The 18,287-nt window shown below is 44.3% G+C and overlaps 1 protein-coding gene across 3 annotated transcripts in view; it reads left to right on the top strand.

The window, feature by feature from the left end:
* SEC14L1 (SEC14 like lipid binding 1) overlaps positions 1 to 18,287 on the top strand; it is a 141,554-nt gene that overhangs the window by 85,118 nt on the left and 38,149 nt on the right. For all 3 annotated transcript variants that reach the window (XM_082271845.1, XM_082271846.1, XM_082271847.1), the window contains exons 6-13: positions 3,487 to 3,615; positions 4,894 to 5,125; positions 6,395 to 6,504; positions 8,370 to 8,559; positions 8,833 to 8,921; positions 9,655 to 9,725; positions 13,047 to 13,218; positions 13,367 to 13,501. In XM_082271845.1, coding sequence (XP_082127971.1) covers positions 3,487 to 3,615; positions 4,894 to 5,125; positions 6,395 to 6,504; positions 8,370 to 8,559; positions 8,833 to 8,921; positions 9,655 to 9,725; positions 13,047 to 13,218; positions 13,367 to 13,501 — 1,128 coding nt within the window. The remainder of the gene's footprint in view (positions 1 to 3,486; positions 3,616 to 4,893; positions 5,126 to 6,394; positions 6,505 to 8,369; positions 8,560 to 8,832; positions 8,922 to 9,654; positions 9,726 to 13,046; positions 13,219 to 13,366; positions 13,502 to 18,287) is intronic.

Below are 18,287 nucleotides of genomic sequence, written 5' to 3'. Positions count from 1 at the left end.
AAGAAATTTTCTTGCATGCCTTGGATTTGATCCGGGCAATTAGGGTGTACCTGACAGCTACGGAGTCTTTCAGGAAGTCAAACTCACTCTCTGTGCTCACGGATGGAACTCGAAAAGGGTTGTCCGCTTCCTCTGTGACCATTTCCAGATGGATCAGACAAGCGGTGATTCAGGCCTTTTTCCATCAGGGGTCAGATTCCTCCTTTCTCTGTCAATGCACTCTCTACTAGTGCGCTTAGTGGCTCCTGGGCTTTCCGTCTTCAGGCATCAGTGACGCAGGTTTGCAAGGCGGCCACCTGGTTGTCAGTGTACACTTTTACAAAGTTTTTTGCAGGATGTGGTTTAAAACGGTTGTAAACCCAAAAACGGATAAAAAAAATCCTGCAAGACAAAGGCATAATGAGCTAGTATGCATCGCATACTAGCTCATTATGTATTACTTACCTTAGAACGAAGCCCCGACACGGACCCCCGTACATCGCTGCGGGCGCCGCCATGATCCCTCGGCGTCTCTTCCGGGTTCGGCGTTGACGCGCGGGAGTGATTTTCCGGCAAGCTCACGGCAAGGAAAACTGGAGGTCCCCCCGGACCTTCAGAGCGAATGCGCCGCTCGCGTGAGCGGCTGCATGCACTGCAAATATCTCCTAAACCGTGCCGGTTTAGGAGATATTAATTGTTCCTACAGGTAAGCCTTATTATAGGCTTACCTGTAGGTAAAAGTGTCAAAAAGCGGGATACTACCGCTTTAAGAGGGACCTGATCCTCTTTGAGGGTACGTTGTGGTTTTTTTTTTTTTTTCGGGTGTGGGCTCCAGTTGTTTGGTTGAGCTCCTGTTGCCTGGACGGCTAAAGTTTCACCTCAGGAATTTTTTTGTTGTTCCCACCCTTCATGTTTAACACTGCTTTGGGACGTCCCAGTAGTTATGAATATCAGGAGCTGTGTCCCTCAATGAACGAAAGAGGAGAAAATAAGACTTACCGTAAAATCCATTTCTCTGATGCTCTTTGGTGGACACAGCACCCACCCCTCTGTGGAATTATAATTCTCCTGACACTGCTTGTAACAAAACTAAGTGGCTATAGCAGAGAGAGGGAGTATACCTCCCTGGGACTGCCCATGGGTGTAGCCAGAATTCCTTTCTGCATAGTGTCCTACTCCTGTAGGGGGCAGTATAACCCCATGGTTATGATTATCAGGAGCTGTGTTAGTCAATGAACAGTAGAGAAATTGATTTTTCGGTAAGTCAAAAATCACATTTTTTAAATGTACAAGAGGAATGCCAAAATAGGCCCATTATGGAAATGGTTAAGAGATGCAGATACAGTCACTGTTTAACACTGTACATTTACTGGTAGATAGAGGGACTATGTTTCTTTTAGCTGACTTCATTGTATCCTGTCAGGTTATATTTCTATATAGTTGAGCTCCCTTTCCAAAATTACTTGTTACCTGGCTGTTTTGCTGACCAACTTGCTTCAGTTCTTCACTTTGTTGCTGTGCAAATCCAACTCAAGAATTTTCACATATAACACACTTTTCGGGAGTCTTGGTCAATCTGTGGTTCCTCCTTCTAGACCCTTTGTCACTGCATGACACAGTTTTATAGGGACTATGGGGAGGAAACCTGAAGTACATCAGTGGATACTGGTCTGTTGAATGTATACAGTGCCTTGAAAAGTATTCATACCCCTTCAAGTTTTCCACATTTTGTCATGTTACAACCAAAAACGTAAATGGGTTTTATGTGATAGACCAACACAAAATGTCACATATTTGTGAAGTGGAAGGAAAATGATAAATGGTTTTTAAATTTTTTTACAAATGTGTGAAAAGTGTGGCGTGCATTTGTATTCACCCCCCTGAGTCAATACTTTGTAGAATCTCCTTTCCCTGTAATTACAGCTGCAAGTTTTTTTGGGGATGTCTCTTCCAGCTTTGCACATCTAGAGAGTGACATTTTTGCCCATTCTTCTTTGCAAAATAGCTCAAGCTTTGTCAGATTGGACGAAGAGCGTCTGTGAACAGCAATTTTCAAGTCTTGCAACAGATTCTCAATTGGATTTAGGTCTGTACTTTGGCTGGGCCATTCTAACACATGAATATGCTTTGATATAAAGCATTCCATTGTACCTCTGGCTGTATGTTTAGGGGCGTTGTCCTGCTGGAAGGTGAACCTCCACCCCAGTCTCAAGTCATTTGCAGACTCTAACAGGTTTTCTTCTAAGAAGAAAATTTCTTCTGTATTTGGCTCCACCCATCTTCCCATCAACTCTGACCAGCTTCCCCATCCCTGCTAAAGAAAAGCATCCCCACAACATAATGATGCTGCCACCACCACCATGTTTCACAGTGGGGATGGTGTGTTCAGGGTGATGTGCAGTGTTAGTTTTCTGCCACACATAGTGTTTTCCTTTTAGGCCAAAATGTTACATTTTGGTCTCATCGCACCCTCTTCCACATGTTTGCTGTGTCCCCCACATGGCTTCTCACAAACTGCAAATGAGACTGCTTATGGCTTTCTTTCAACAATGGCTTTCTTCTTGCCACTCTTCCATAATGGCCAGATTTGTGGAGCGCACGACTAATAGTTGTCCTGTGGACAGATTCTCCCACCTGAGCTGTGGATCGCTGCAGCTCCTCCAGAGTTACCATGGGCATCTTGGCTGCTTCTCTGATTAATGCTCTCCTTGCCCGGCCTGTCAGTTTAGGTGGACAGCCATGTCTTGGTAGGCTTGCAGTTGTGCCATACTCTTTCCATTTTCGGATGATGGATTGAACAGTGCTCTGTGAGATGTTCAAAGTTTGGGATTTTTTTTTATGACCTAACACTGCTTTAAACTTCTCCACAACTGTATCCCTGACCTGTTTGATGTGTTCTTGGCCTTCATGATGCTGTTTGTTCACTAAGGTTCTCTAACAAACCTCTGAGGGCTTCACAGAACAGCTGTATTTATACTGAGATTAAATTACATACAGGTGGACTCTATTTATTAATTAGGTGACTTCTGAAGGCAATTGGTTCTACTAGATTTTAGTTAGGGGTATCAAAGTAAGGGGGGCTGAATACAAATGCACGCAACACTTTTCACAGATGTGTTAACAAAATGTTGAAAACCATTGATCATTTTCTTTCCACTTCACAACTATGTGCCACTTTGTGTTGGTCTATCACATAAAATCCCAATAAAATAAATTTATGTTTTTAGTTATAACATGACAAAATGTGGAAAATTTCAAGGGGTATGAATACTTTTTCAAGGCACTGTATATCCTTTAGGCTGCTTTGAACGGCAACAGAGCAAAGACTCTGTGAACAGACTCCAAGACAGATGGATGTACGATGTCATTTTTAATAGCTTTTTTGTGGGTTTTTTTTCAGTGACAGGTTTGATTTCACATGGCAGAAATTTGCAGCTTGCTTGGTTTTAGTTGAAAAGTGAAAGTATAAAACATTGATGGTAAATATAAAATGACTTTTCATTCCAGGTACACCCTGACAATGAAGAATGGACGTGCTTTGAGCAATCGGCAAGCTTAGACATCAAGTCATTCTTTGGATTTGAAAGCACAGTGGAAAAGATTGCCATGAAGCAGTATACCAGCAATATAAAGAAGGTACCGTATTTTTCGCTCCATAAGACGCACCTAGGTTTTCGAGGAGGAAAACAAGAAAAAAAAATATTCTGACCCACATTATATATATATATATATATATATATATATATATATATATATATATATATATATATATAGGGCTTTTTTTTCTCAGAGAATAGCTTCAGGAACTCTTCTCTTTTAAGTCACCCTTCGCCCCTGCCCCTTACCCACCTCCAAGAACCGTTCCTTGGTTCCGCCCCTTACCCACCTCCCAATACCGCCCCTTTTAGAGAATACAGACCCAAGTATTATTTTGTGGTGCTAAGTATTTTGTATGGAATTTGTTAATGATAACAAGAAAGACAGTAAAATAGATCTAGCAACAATGGAAACTCCAACGACAATATATCCACCCCAGCAACAATAGACTCCCAACAGCCAACATCAATAGACCCTCCAGCTGCAAGCAACAAAGACCCCTTCCTCAACAGTACATCCTCCCAGCAACAATTGACCCCCTGCAACATAAGATCCACCCCCAGCAACAATAGATCCCTACTTCAGCAATAGACCCCCCCCCCCCCCTGCAAAAATAGATTCCTTCCAGCAACAAAATGTTCCTCAGTAGCCAGCATCAATAGATCCCTTCCTCTACAGTACCTCCCTCCCAGCAACATACATTACATACAGTACATACATTCAGTTCTGGAGGTGCCGGAACTGCGTTCCCCCGCATTCCCGCTGAAAAAAAGCCCTGTCTGTGTGTGTGTGTATGTATATATATGTGTGTGTATATATATATATATATATATATATATATATATATGTGTATGTGTGTGTATATATATATATATATATATATATATATATATATATATAGATTAGTATAATAATAGTGGGTACTTGCAGAGATTTGCTTGTAGGCACTGTCTGTGGCTGAGCCCAAGAGGAAGCATGCAGCTGCAGTATAGAGAAAAGCTTCCTGTGTATGGCTCCTCCTGTGTCAGGCGGAGTGCATCTGATATCCCTCCGCCTGTGAGCCGGTCCTATACAGGAAATAGCGGCTCCGTGTCAGTAAGTGACTGCTGAGTCGGGACTCTGGGGACACAGCGGGGAGACTCAATATTCGCTCCATAAGACGCACAGACCTTTCCCCCCATTTTTTTGGGGGGGGGGGGTGCATCTTATGGAGAGAAAAAATACAGTATATATTCCTGATTTCCCAGTAAAAATTATTTGAAGATATTTGTTCTGTCATTGGATAATCTTTTTTTTTTTTTTTTTTCTTTTCTCCAGGGTAAGGAAATAATTGAGTATTACTTGAACCAAATGGAGGAGGAAGGTATAACATGCATGCCTCGATGGACTCCTATCACCAAGCAACAGGAGTGTCTAACCTCTACCTCAAGCCATTCCACGTCTCCTGCTCTGAACATACCAACTGTAACTGTTACTGATGGACACAACAGCAGGGATGGTCATCCCACTTCATCCAGTCCTCCTGAGCCACTCAGCAGCACTCCTGATGGTATGTCCCTTATATCTCAAACTACAAGTCTATTGCTGGGACAGATTTTTTATTTTTTTCACTCCAGCAAAAAGTAAATTCGAAAATTGTATTGTCATTAACGACTATAAAGTTGAACTCTAGGAAAAGCAAATCTTGTCTAAATACAAAAGGGATGTGTATTCTTGAGTCTTCGTGTATTTCAGATCTGTGCAGTAATCCAATGTGAACCTTTTGCGTCTGTGCAGGATATTCCTGTAATAAAGACCCATCACTGCTACTCTTTTCTTGTTCGGGGTGACTGGTATCTTGTATCAACTCCCCTCCTGCCTTAATTGCTGGCATGCAGCCTGTAGTGGGTGTGAACTCCTAGGTCACTCCCACAGCTCTGTTCTCTGCACAAACTATGTGCAGCTCAGTGATGTCACGTTTTCTTTTACGGGATAATAGCTAGGTTTGTAAAGGCATTTGGTACACACAGTGGTTTTATATTGTTTGTGATTTTTGAAGAATGTGTATGAAAGTTTTTTTTTTTTTTTTTTTTGTGCCCGGGGTTCAGCTTCAAAGCGAATATTTAGGTTTTTTTTTTTTTCTTTCTTCCTCTTTAAGACAGCAGGAAAGAGGCAATGTTGTGTTTGATATTCGTCCGACACACACAGACCTGCCTACCTGCTATGGAGAGCAATGAGGGATGGAGGCTGTGCGGTCATGGGAATTGCCATGTAAAGCATTTAAGGCATTGTTTTTTTTTTTTTTTATTAATTCAGTTTGTTATTAAAGAATTTCTAATCTGTGAAGGGTGCCTTTAAGTGCCCATTCACACTACCGTGACTTGTCAGGCGACTGGTCAGTCTGACAAGTCACGGTCCATGCAGTGCTACGGGAACCATTCTAATAGGAGCTACTCAAGTCGCTCCGACTTAGAAAGTAGTTCCTGTACTACTTTGGGGCGACATCGGAGCGACTTGCATTGACATTCATTATATGCAGTCCGTGCAAGTCGCGCCGAAGTCGCAGTGCATGCGACTTCACAGGTCGCCCCCGAAGTCGTGCCGCGGTAGTGTGAACCGGCACTAATAGTGGGGTATTAATAGATTACCACACTAAAAAAAAAAAACCATAATGCTTGGCCTTCTCTAATAAGTCCAACATGCTTTGCAAACCTTGCCCTGGATAGATCCCATTTATGGCCAGCATTCAGAGTTCAAGGCTTCTAATGAGATGGACAACCCTATCTGTGCTAATCAGTCCCTCAGCATTTTTGGGTTACATTTTCTTTTTGTTTTGCAGACAAGCTGGACGCAGATTATATTAAACGTTACCTGGGAGACCTCACACCTTTGCAAGAGAGCTGCCTTATACGCCTGCGACAATGGCTGCAGGAAACCCATAAAGGCAAAGTAAGTTCTGCCTATTCCTAAGATGTATCAATCTTTTAGGTTCTTGGGTGGGGTTTGTTAATAAGGGACCATATGTCCAGATCTCCAGATTCATACTGCATTCCCTGGCTTATAAAGAACATCCGTGTAATTTGCTGACATATTTTGTTCTTCAGAAAATGTTTGTTTTCCTGTAAAATTATGTTTTCTGTAACAGTTTGTAATATTTAATAAGTTGCAGATTCTGTTATTCTCAAACGATTTGCCCATTTTTTTTTTTTTTTTGTCATGATGTACCAGCAATTCTCCTGGTTTTCTTTAGAGATTTGTGCTGCTCTGTGTCACAAATTTGGCAACTCCATCTTTTGCATTTGCCTTCTGCATCATTCCCCTCCAAGCTCGGTGTCAACTGGCAAATGTTGCAAGCATCTCCATGCCATACAGATATGCTTAGATTGAGCAGTTGTAAAGCTTGCAACTCCCAAACATGCAGGACATTTTTCTAAAATAAAGTATTACTATTAGCATGTTGTATGGCGAAATAGAAAATGTAGCTTTTTTTTTTTTACATTTATTGAAGTTTTCAAATACAAAGAAAGCGTCATTGGACAACGCAGATAAAGTTGTCACCCAGGGCATGACAATTAGTAGTCGGACAATAAAATATGGAGGAGAACATCTGTTTTAGAGCTAGTAATAATTTAAATAGAACTGCATCTTGACGTATGGTGCTAATGGCACCCTGGCAACATACCGAGGGTGGGCCACCCCTGAAAGTTTTCTCTATTCAGGAGTATACTTGTATCATGTTGAGAGCAGCCTGATTTTGTTGTGAGGAGGAAAGTAAAGCCTCGTACACACGCAACGATTATCGGCCGACCGATCGTCCGACTTTTGTCCAGAGTGGTGTTTTGTTCGTTGGAATGTGCCTAGACTGCACACTAATTTTCTCGGCCAACAAAAAACTACATCAGAAGTGATGTCATGTGCTGGTTTACTTTCTGTGTGTTTTTTCTTCTCTGACCATGCCTTGCTCATCAGATTTTTGTCTGCCAAAATCTGTACTGACTGACAGAAAATCGGCCGTTGTGTTGATGGCCAACAAAAATTTTATAGCCTGCACACCAGATTTTATTCGGCCGAAAAGTGGGAGTCGGTTGTCGAATGCATCATACTAACAAGCCGAAAATCGGCCGATCGGACGTTGGCCAAAAATTCCCGGCCAATAATCGATGCGTGTGTACGAGGCATAAGGCTATAGCTGAGGAGGTAAAGCAGAAACGTCACCCCTGAAGGGAAGTTTTTGCATTTCTTGACTTCGCTGAAATGGATGGGCATGGCCCTGGGGTGACAAAGAGGAAGCGGTCAGGCATTCTATGTTTCAGCACAACTGCCTGAAGTCTTCTGCAGGAAAACATGCAAGATTTATAATGCTACCTCTACAATGGGAGTTGGTGGTTAGTTATCACCATATGACAATACTTACACCACTGTACCTGAGCAGTTCAATAGGGAGTGGAAAAAGTTAAAGTGGAACTAAATCCTCCTCTCCTACACAGCCATGGAGGCTACCATCTAAGCCTCTGTTTTTGTTTTGAAGTTGCCATGTTGATACCCATTTGATCAGTTATGACACCAGCCATTTGAAGGCTTGACAGTTTTGTTGACAGCACAAGCAACTATGACTGTTATCATTCCCGGTTTGCCTTGGATGTAACTGCTTTGGGATACAGATAAATGATGGGGTTTAGTTCCATTTTAAGATTTACCTTTTGAGTTTATCTACACTTTTATACCTGTCATTGCTGAGAGATACATAACTATTTTTTGGTTTAGAGTTTGAAACCACTGTAACCTTTAATGTTTGAGTGTAAATCTATTTCTAGATCCCCAAAGATGAACACATCCTGAGATTCTTGCGTGCCCGGGACTTTAACATTGACAAAGCCAGGGAAATCCTTTGTCAGTCTCTGACCTGGCGTAAGCAGCACCAAGTTGACTACCTGCTGAGCACCTGGAACCCCCCACAAGTACTACAGGATTATTATGCTGGAGGCTGGCACCACCATGACAAAGGTTACTGTGTTCCTTATTTATGGATTATACTTTGTATTCGCTCCAGCAGGACGTTTTCATTTTTACAGATGCATTGTGCTATGGCTGAAGCCAATTTTCTGTTTTGTCTGTAAACATTTAATAAGGTACAGTGACTTTTGTGGTTGTTGAGCAATTAGGCTATAAAAAAGTGACTGGTGAGATTATGGTTTCCAATATGATTTCTATTTTTTATTTTACCCAAGGCTGGAAATTCTGTTCAACCGAATCACTAATATTTGTATCACTTTGTAGATGGCCGACCTCTTTATGTGCTCAGGCTTGGACAGATGGACACTAAAGGACTGGTCAGAGCTCTAGGTGAAGAGTCTCTCCTGAGGCATGTAAGTTGTCTTCCCTTTTGTTCAATCCAATTAAAGTTACAGAAATAGATATACAGTCAGATGGACATTGTGCTAATGCTGCTATTTCATTAGTCTTCATTCCACTCTCCTGTTATGGCAATTGTGCAGGAACTCTTTATATGACTGTGCAGTCCAGTAGGCACCAGAGGTTGAGTCTGTATTGATGAGCTTTTGTTCACTTCAAATGGGGCTTGCATTACCAAGTCTATGGGAATTTTGACCCGCATAATGCGGGTCAAATGGAGGTCAATGAATTCAGGAGCTTCTCAAACTGATGCCTTTGTCACAAGCCCAAAGCTTATCCACACAGATCCTTTCGACATGCCAACGGATTAGACACAGTTTCCTTCCTCTGCTATACAAGTGTGGTGTCAACAAAAAAGTCACAGGGTACAGTGATGAGTGGGTTAGAACCTCAGTCAAGCTTTTATTGCCATATATGTCACTATTTGGGAGACTTTCCCTTTACATACGACCATCACTCAGGAACTAAGGGGAAATATTTTCAAATAAAAGAACTTGGCTAGAATTCTACTTTAAACTATATATTGGACATGCCTAGGGCTGAGCCTGAGGGTTAGACAGACAAGGCTCCTAGATGGTTTGGGGGGTGGGTCAGCAGCTGCATATATACTTTTAAAGTAGTTTACAGCTGATAGTGGGGGGCACATTTTGATCTTTACTTTTTTTTTAACACTTAATCCTTTGACAGGTGCTCTCCATTAATGAGGAAGGACTAAGACGCTGTGAAGAAAACACCAAAATATTTGGACGACCGATTAGGTAAGATTTGATCAATGGCTTACACACTGAGGACTATATTCTGTTTCACAAAAATCAGTTTTGGTTGACAGCAGTGTCTTCAAAGCTGCAGCCATGATGTTGTTTTTTAGGGTTAGTTCACCTTTTTTTGTCTTTTGCCAAAGCATCTCCAAACATTACAGCATTCTCAGTAAATTTAAAGAGGTTGTAAACCTAAATTTGTTTTTTTTTTTTCACCCTGAAAGAGAAACACATAATCGTTTAAGCGTAATAAATAGTAATAAGCGTTTTATCTTTCAATAAAGTACAACAATACTACACCATGGAGATTTTTTCCATCCTTTTTATACAAGAAATTTGCTGCTTTGAACCTGAAGATGAGAATGGAGGAGTAAATGAGAGATCACATATCCACACATAACTGTTTGATGCAACAAGCCATCCATTATTACCTGGAGATTATAACAAAGGCGTGAAAGAGAGCGCATATACTACTAGAGCCTGTTTAACACATAGAGTCACTTACTGTTGGCGAGTAGGGGAACCTCACTGGAGCAAGATTCACCATTTTATATGAACATTAGATTTTGAATTAAGCACGAAGCACTTTTATTATAGCACTTGAGCATTTTTTTTTATGTACAGTAGATCATTGGCACTTTAGCACTTATTACTTTCACATATAGCATTAAGTTCAAATTTTCTAGCATTGTATGATATAAAGGTTTGTAATTACTATTTTTGTATGGTAATAATACATTTGTTGACCTAGTATACAGTGCATTTGGAAAGTATTCACAGCGCTTCACTTTTTCCACATTTTATGTTACAGCCTTATTCCAACATGGATTAAATTAATTATTTTCCTGAAAATTCTACAAACAATACCCCATAATGACAATGTGAAAGAGGTTTGTTTGAAATCCTCGCAAATGTATTAAAAATAAAAAATGAAAAAAATCCCATGTACACAAGTATTCACAGCCTTTGCCATGACACTCAAAATTTAGCTCAGATGCATCCGGTTGCCACCAATCATCCTTGAGATGCTTCTACAACTTGATTGGAGTCCACCTGTAGTAAATTCAGTTTATTGGACATGATTTGGAAAGGCACACACCTGTCTATATAAGGTCAAAAAGTTAGCCAAGCCATGAAGTCCAAGGAATTGTTTGTAGACCTCCGAGACAGGATTGTATCGAGATCTGGGGAAGGGTACAGAAAAATGTCTGCAGCATTGAAGGTCCCAATGAGCACAGTGGCCTCCATCATCCGTAAATGGAAGAAGTTTGGACTCTTCCTAGAGCTGGCCGCCTGGCCAAACTGAGCGATCAAGGGAGAAGGGCCTTAGGCAGGTGACCAAGAAGCTGATGGTCACTCTGACAGAGCTCCATTGTTGCTCTGTGGAGAGGGGAGAACCTTCCAGAAGAACAAATATGTGCAGCACTCCACTAATCAGGCCTGTATGGTAGAGTGGCCAGACAGGAGCACTCCTCAGTAAAAGGCACATGACAGCCCATCTGAGTTTGGCAAAAGGCACCTGAAGGTCTCTTAGAACATGAGAAACAAAATCCTCTGGTCTGATCAAACAAAGTTTAAACTCTTTGGCCTGAATGGCAAGTGTCACGTCTGGAGGAAACTAGGCACCACTCATCACATGGCCAAAATCATCCCTACAGTGAAGCATTGTGATGGCAGCATCATGCTGTGAGGATGTTTTTAAGTGGCAGGAACTGAAAGACTAGTGAGGATCGAGGGAAAGATGGAATGCAGCAATGTACAGAGACATCCTTTATGAAAACCTGTTCCAGAGCTCTCTGGACCTTAGACTGGGGTGAAGGTTCATCTTCCCAACAGGAGAACCACCCTAAGCACACAGCCAAGATAACAAAGGAGTGGCCACGGGACCACTCTGTAAATTTCCTTGAGTGGCCCAGCCAGATCCCAGACTTGAACCCGATTGAACATCTCTGGAGAGATCTGAGAATGGCTGTGCACCGATGCTCCCTATCCAACCTGATGAAGCTTGAGAAGTCCACAAAGAAGAATGGGAGAAGCTGCTTAAAAATAGGTGTGCCAAGCTTGTAGCATCATACTGGAAAAGACTTGAGGCTGTAATTGGTGCTAAAGGTGCTTCAACAAAATATTGAGCAAAGGTTGTGAATACTTATGTACATGTGATTTTTTTCACTTTGAATAAATTTGCAAAGATTTCAAACCTCTTTCACATTGTCATTATGGGGTATTGTTTGTAGAATTGTGAGGAAAAAAATTAATTTAATCCATTTTAGAATAAGGCTGTAAAATAACCAAAATGTGAAAAAGTTAAAGTGCTGTGAATACTTTCCGGATGCACTGTATTTAGATGTAAAGGGCAGCGCTGTAGTTCTTTGGATTTATACTATAAAGTTTACGTAAACCCACACCACAGCAGTAGCCCTATTGTAACTTTAGTTGGATCAATAAATAGAAGCCATAACACGGGTACATGACCATCATTTGATATACTTCCTGGGCTTTATTATTTACACCTAAGTTTTGGCATGCCGGATACACTCGGGGTTGTTCGAGGAGAGGCACACAGATCAGCTATGCCCGCCCCTCCCCGCTGCTGCCCATTCACAGAAGCCATTGTGTTTTGTGAATGAGTTCACATAATACAAAGGCTTCTGTGATTAGGCAGGAGGAGGGGAGAGGCGGGCATAGAATCTGCATGGACTCTACACTTGAAGGAACTGAGACCAGAGCATCCAGTGTCAGTGCTCCAGAAACTTTCTTCCTGGAGCACAGCAAATATGTTAGAAATAAATAAGTCCAAAAATTAAAATGCACCTCCATTGGACTTAACCCCTAGTATGCCTGCAAATTTTGCAAAGTTGTTGAATTCCTGAAGTTCAGCTTAAAGGTAGACTCAGCATATCAGAAGTGAGCATTCTAAGGGGACAGCTTTGATCCTGAACAAGTAGCCTGCATTATTCCTCTAGGAGAGGAAGTTAATGCACTGCCTCCTACTGGCAGGGAAAATTAACCAAAAAGCAAGACTACAGAAAAAAAACTATACAAGCCCTAATGAAGGGAAAGCTACTATGTAGTAATTAATAATTTTTGGGTTCACATCCATATGTGATCATCATACAGATGGTTCTGTTGCATCCATTATAGCTGTAGAAGATGGGTTTAGTTGCTAGATATCCATTCATTAGAGAATTTGACCTGGCATATGTATCTAGAATTTTGGTAGCAATCGGGTGAAATCGGATGCAATAAATAAAAAATGTATAACTTCAGAATTTTAATTCAGTAGTTATGCTCACTTCAGTTTAATTTGTAATTCAATTGCAGCTCCTGGACCTGCCTTGTGGATTTGGAAGGACTCAATATGAGGCATTTGTGGAGGCCTGGGGTCAAGGCTTTATTGCGTATTATTGAAGTGGTGGAAGCAAACTATCCAGAGACTTTGGGGCGGCTGTTGATCTTGAGGGCTCCCAGAGTATTTCCTGTTCTGTGGACATTGGTATGTTTTTTTTTTCTCCCTCAAAGCTTTACCATATACTCAGTACAGTAATAGGAAAAAACCTTAATTATGGTTGAATTACTATACAATTCACGAAGCTTGCTAAATGCGGAATATTGATCTTAATTTTTGCTCTGTCATGTTTCAGGTCAGTCCTTTTATAGATGAGAACACAAGGAAGAAGTTCCTCATCTATGCTGGTAATGACTATCAAGGCCCAGGAGGACTGGTGGATTACATTGACAAAGAAGTGATTCCAGATTTCCTTGGTGGGGAGTGCCTGGTGAGTAGCCTAAAATTAACTACGGTCAAAGTCAACTTCTGGTATGAATGCCTTCTGCTTGACTGCTGTAATCAGTGTAGGGAAGAATTTCTGCTAAATAGATTGTTGTGCTGTGTGTTAAAAATACTAATGGAAATCATCACAAAATATCAAAACAAATTATTATTATGCATAAATAGTAACACCCTAAGGCCTCATGCACACTGGACGTTTTTACAGCTGCTGTTAGCAGCGTCAGATGTTTTTTTTTGCAGCTGCAGAACGCCCATCCATGTTATTCTATGACCTCATGCACACATAGAGCTTTTAGGAGCTCCAAGTGGCATAGGCGTTTTACAGCTCCAAAAAAAACCCAGGAACTGTGGGTTCAGGAGCTCCAGCGTCAAGCTGCAAAAAACGTCTGACGCTGCTAAAGGCTCCATAAGGCTTCATAACGTTGCTTAACGTGCGTTAAGCCACGTTATACGTTTTTTTTCTTCCATTCAAAATCAATGGTTCCCTATGGGAGCCTATTGATTTGAATGGAAGTCACACCGCAGGTCGGATCAGGGTGATCCGACTTGCGGTGCGACCTGCACTGTGAGAATCTTGAGGGGGAACTCCACGCCAAAATGGGGAAAAAACGGCGTGGGGTTCCCCCCCAGGTTCCAAACCAGGCCCTTCGGGTCTGGTATGGAATTTGAGGGTAGCCCCGCGCCGAAAAAACTGCGTGGGGTCCCCCCCAAAATCCATACCAGACTCTTATCCGAGCATGCAGTCCGGCATGCCAGGAAAGGGGAGGGGACGAGCGAGCGGCCCCACCCCCCCTGGATCATACCAGGCCACACGCCCTCAACATGGGGGGGGTGTGGGTGCTTTGGGGCAGGGGGGGCTCTGCACCCCGCACCTCAAAGCACCTTGCCCCCATGTTGATGAGGACAAGGGCCTCATCCCCACAACCCTGGCCGGTGGTTGTGGGGGTCTGCGGGCAGGGGGCTCATCGGAATCTGGAAGCCCCCTTTAACAAGGGGCCCCCCCAGATTCCGGACCCCCTCCCTATGTGAATGGGTATGGGGTACACTGTACCCCTACTCATTCACCCCATAAAATGCAGTGTATGGAAATAACGACAGGAGACGTTTTGGAAAATTTATTAAAAATCTTCATCCGGCTCTTGTCCTCTCCGGGGGTCTTCTCCTCTCCGAGGGTCTTCTGCTCTTTTGCTGTCCGCCCTTCTTGTCTTCTCTCCGGGGGTCTTCTGCTGTCTTCTCCTCTCCGAGGGTCTTCTGCTCTTTTGCTGTCCGCCCTTCTTGTCTTCTCCTCTCTGGGGGTCTTCTGCTGTCTTCTCCTCTCCGGGGGTCTTCTGCTGTCCGCCCTTCTTGTCTTCTCCTCTCCGAGGGTCTTCTGCTGTCCGCCCTTCTGCTGTCCAATCTTCTTGTCTTCTCCTCTCCGGTCTTCTGCTCTTTTGCTGTCGGCTGTCGGCTGTCCTTCTTCCTCCGGTCCTCCTCCGACGACGTCTTCAGCGATTATGCCGGCCTCTGGTCTCCGCAGCTTATTATATAGCCATTAGGGGCGTGGCCGCCAGATGACGTCATCGGGAGACCACGCCCCCTTGTGTCACAGATGACGTCATCTGTGACACAAGGGGGCGTGGTCTCCCGATGACGTCATCTGGCGGCCACGCCCCTAATGGCTATATAATAAGCTGCGGAGACCAGAGGCCGGCATAATCGCTGAAGACGTCGTCGGAGGAGGACCGGAGGAAGAAGGACAGCCGACAGCCGACAGCAAAAGAGCAGAAGACCGGAGAGGAGAAGACAAGAAGATTGGACAGCAGAAGGGCGGACAGCAGAAGACCCTCGGAGAGGAGAAGACAAGAAGGGCGGACAGCAGAAGACCCCCGGAGAGGAGAAGACAGCAGAAGACCCCCAAAGAGGAGAAGACAAGAAGGGCGGACAGCAAAAGAGCAGAAGACCCTCGGAGAGGAGAAGACAGCAGAAGACCCCCGGAGAGAAGACAAGAAGGGCGGACAGCAAAAGAGCAGAAGACCCTCGGAGAGGAGAAGACCCCCGGAGAGGACAAGAGCCGGATGAAGATTTTTAATAAATTTTCCAAAACGTCTCCTGTCGTTATTTCCATACACTGCATTTTATGGGGTGAATGAGTAGGGGTACAGTGTACCCCATACCCATTCACATAGGGAGGGGGTCCGGGATCTGGGGGGGCCCCCTTGTTAAAGGGGGCTTCCAGATTCCGATGAGCCCCCTGCCCGCAGACCCCCACAACCACCGGCCAGGGTTGTGGGGATGAGGCCCTTGTCCTCATCAACATGGGGGCAAGGTGCTTTGAGGTGCGGGGTGCAGAGCCCCCCCTGCCCCAAAGCACCCACACCCCCCCATGTTGAGGGCGTGTGGCCTGGTATGATCCAGGGGGGGTGGGGCCGCTCGCTCGTCCCCTCCCCTTTCCTGGCATGCCGGACTGCATGCTCGGATAAGAGTCTGGTATGGATTTTGGGGGGGACCCCACGCCGTTTTTTCGGCGCGGGGCTACCCTCAAATTCCATACCAGACCCGAAGGGCCTGGTTTGGAACCTGGGGGGAACCCCACGCCGTTTTTTTCCCCATTTTGGCGTGGAGTTCCCCCTCAAGATTCTCACAGTGCAGGTCGCACCGCAAGTCGGATCACCCTGATCCGACCTGCGGTGTGACTTCCATTCAAATCAATAGGCTCCCATAGGGAACCATTGATTTTGAATGGAGGCAGAAAAAACGCTGCTAACAGCTACTGTGGCCAAACGTGCAATAACGCTAGTAGAAAAAGCTACTGAAAGCACGTTTTTACAGCTGCTGTTTCCCGGCGTTATGTAAACAGCTTTGGAGCACGTTTTTATGACGCCCTGTGTGCATGGAGCCTAAACACATAATTGTCACATATCCTAATCTTTGTAAATATAACAAATGCAAACAAATATCATTTTGAGCATAGAAAGGTAATTGCAAACAAATAAAATTTTTTACATAAAAAGGTAACACCAATAATCATAAGTGGTAGAGTATAAATGACCCACTACCAATGTAGTTAGCTGATCAAACATAGTTAATGTGAAGTAGGGTTCCACCACCATTCATCTAAATAATGTGTCCACTTGCACATATGAACACACTGTATATCAGCAGTCAACTAACCACATCTTCCGAAATCATATATAGAAAGCCTCAATAGCATATTATCCAAAGACTCTTCAGGAGTCTCCAAATACACCAACAGAAATCATGTAGTGCACCACCAGTCTGCTCAGTTTAGATGTGGGATGTGGTGGCTGAATTTGTTTTCTTTTTTGGGCTTTTTATCACTTCTGAGTGGAACTCCGGTTTTTCCTGTTGCCACGGTTTTCTTAGGTTTTTTTTCCCCTTGTACAGAGCATTCAGACACTTCTGGGTCTACTGGGAGGAGCCACAAGGCAAAAAATGGCCCATAAAACCCTGCTAAGCAGATGTCTCAAGATGCATGGAACTCCCAACAAGATTCTAGTGGTGTCCATGTAGACAGCAAGAGAAAGAACAAATAAACCCCTAACCACTTGCTGACCATTCTATAGCCAAATGACTGCTACAGATTGGCCTGCTAGTTGTGTGAGACCGCCATATGACACACACGACCCCTGGGGCGCGCACCCAGGAGTGTCTATGATCTCCACGGGACCCAGCGCATCATGAATCAGAGCAAAGGGCCAATCACAGGGGCCCTTTACCATTTGATCCCTCCGTCCAATGACGGAGAGATCACTTATGAAACCGGGATTATGCTCGGTTCAGCTCGCGCTGCTGCAACGTTTCTCTCTCCTCTCCTCATGCTCTATCGGTGTGAGGAGAGCGAAACGCCACAGCAGCCTGAGTTGGCATGATCCAGAGTGCCCCTGCAATACCTCTAGTGCCCATACAGTGCCATTACAATGCTCATCAGTGCCCTACGGTGCCATTACAGTGCCCATCAGTGAGTGCTTATCAGTGACCTACAGTGCCTTCAGCGAGTGCTCATCAGTGCCAGTACAGTGCTTATCAGTGCACATCAGTGAGTACTCATCAGTGCAACCCTATCAGTGGATCTTGGGCGATGGGCTGGATAATCTAGCTCTAGTGGTCACCCCAGTATGGCCAGCCAGCGTGCGCAGGCCTCAGCTCCGCGCTAGGTCGGCAACGACATAGCCCCACCAGACGGAGGCTGGCCTGCGAGTTAAACGCCTTTCAAGGTCGCATACGACTGTGTCAAAGCGATCCTTCTGGACGACAGACCCCCCCCATTTCGATGAAGAGGAGGTCTGAAGCGGTGCCCGTCTGGTTCCTGGTATGGAGAGTAGCTGCCCCCCTGGAGGGTTTTGGGGTGGATGTTGGCCCCTCCTAGGGATGGTCATACCCGTGGGTTCCCTCCTTCCCGTCAGGCACCCCCCTTCATCTGTCCCTCCTGGGTCCCTGGGAGCCTCGTGCCACCATGTTCTTGTAGCCTGTGTGCTCAATGCACAGCGGTCATGTTTGTATAATCTGCTGGCCATTTTGCGGTGGTTTGCCATTGAAAATAGCAGCAGCCATGACAGTGGAGACCTGTGGGCGGCGATTTCGGTGGTGGGAGCCCCTCCTCATCCCCTAATGCTAGCTCCTGGATCTTTTCACTTCCTCATCGCCGCCCATGGAGTGCAGATCCTTCTAGTGGCTGCAGGTGCCTGTTTCTACTGGGTGGTGAGTCTGGTGGGGTCCTCTCCCTCTCTGCTGAGGATCGCTTGGTGCTTTGTGCCTGGCGACTGGGTGGTGCT

Source organism: Pelophylax lessonae (assembly GCF_965119305.1).
Source record: "Pelophylax lessonae genome assembly, chromosome: 11".
In the NCBI taxonomy this organism is placed as follows: domain Eukaryota; kingdom Metazoa; phylum Chordata; class Amphibia; order Anura; family Ranidae; genus Pelophylax; species Pelophylax lessonae.
Note: the sequence above shows the minus strand (reverse complement) of the source record. Positions and strands in the feature narration are given on the sequence as shown.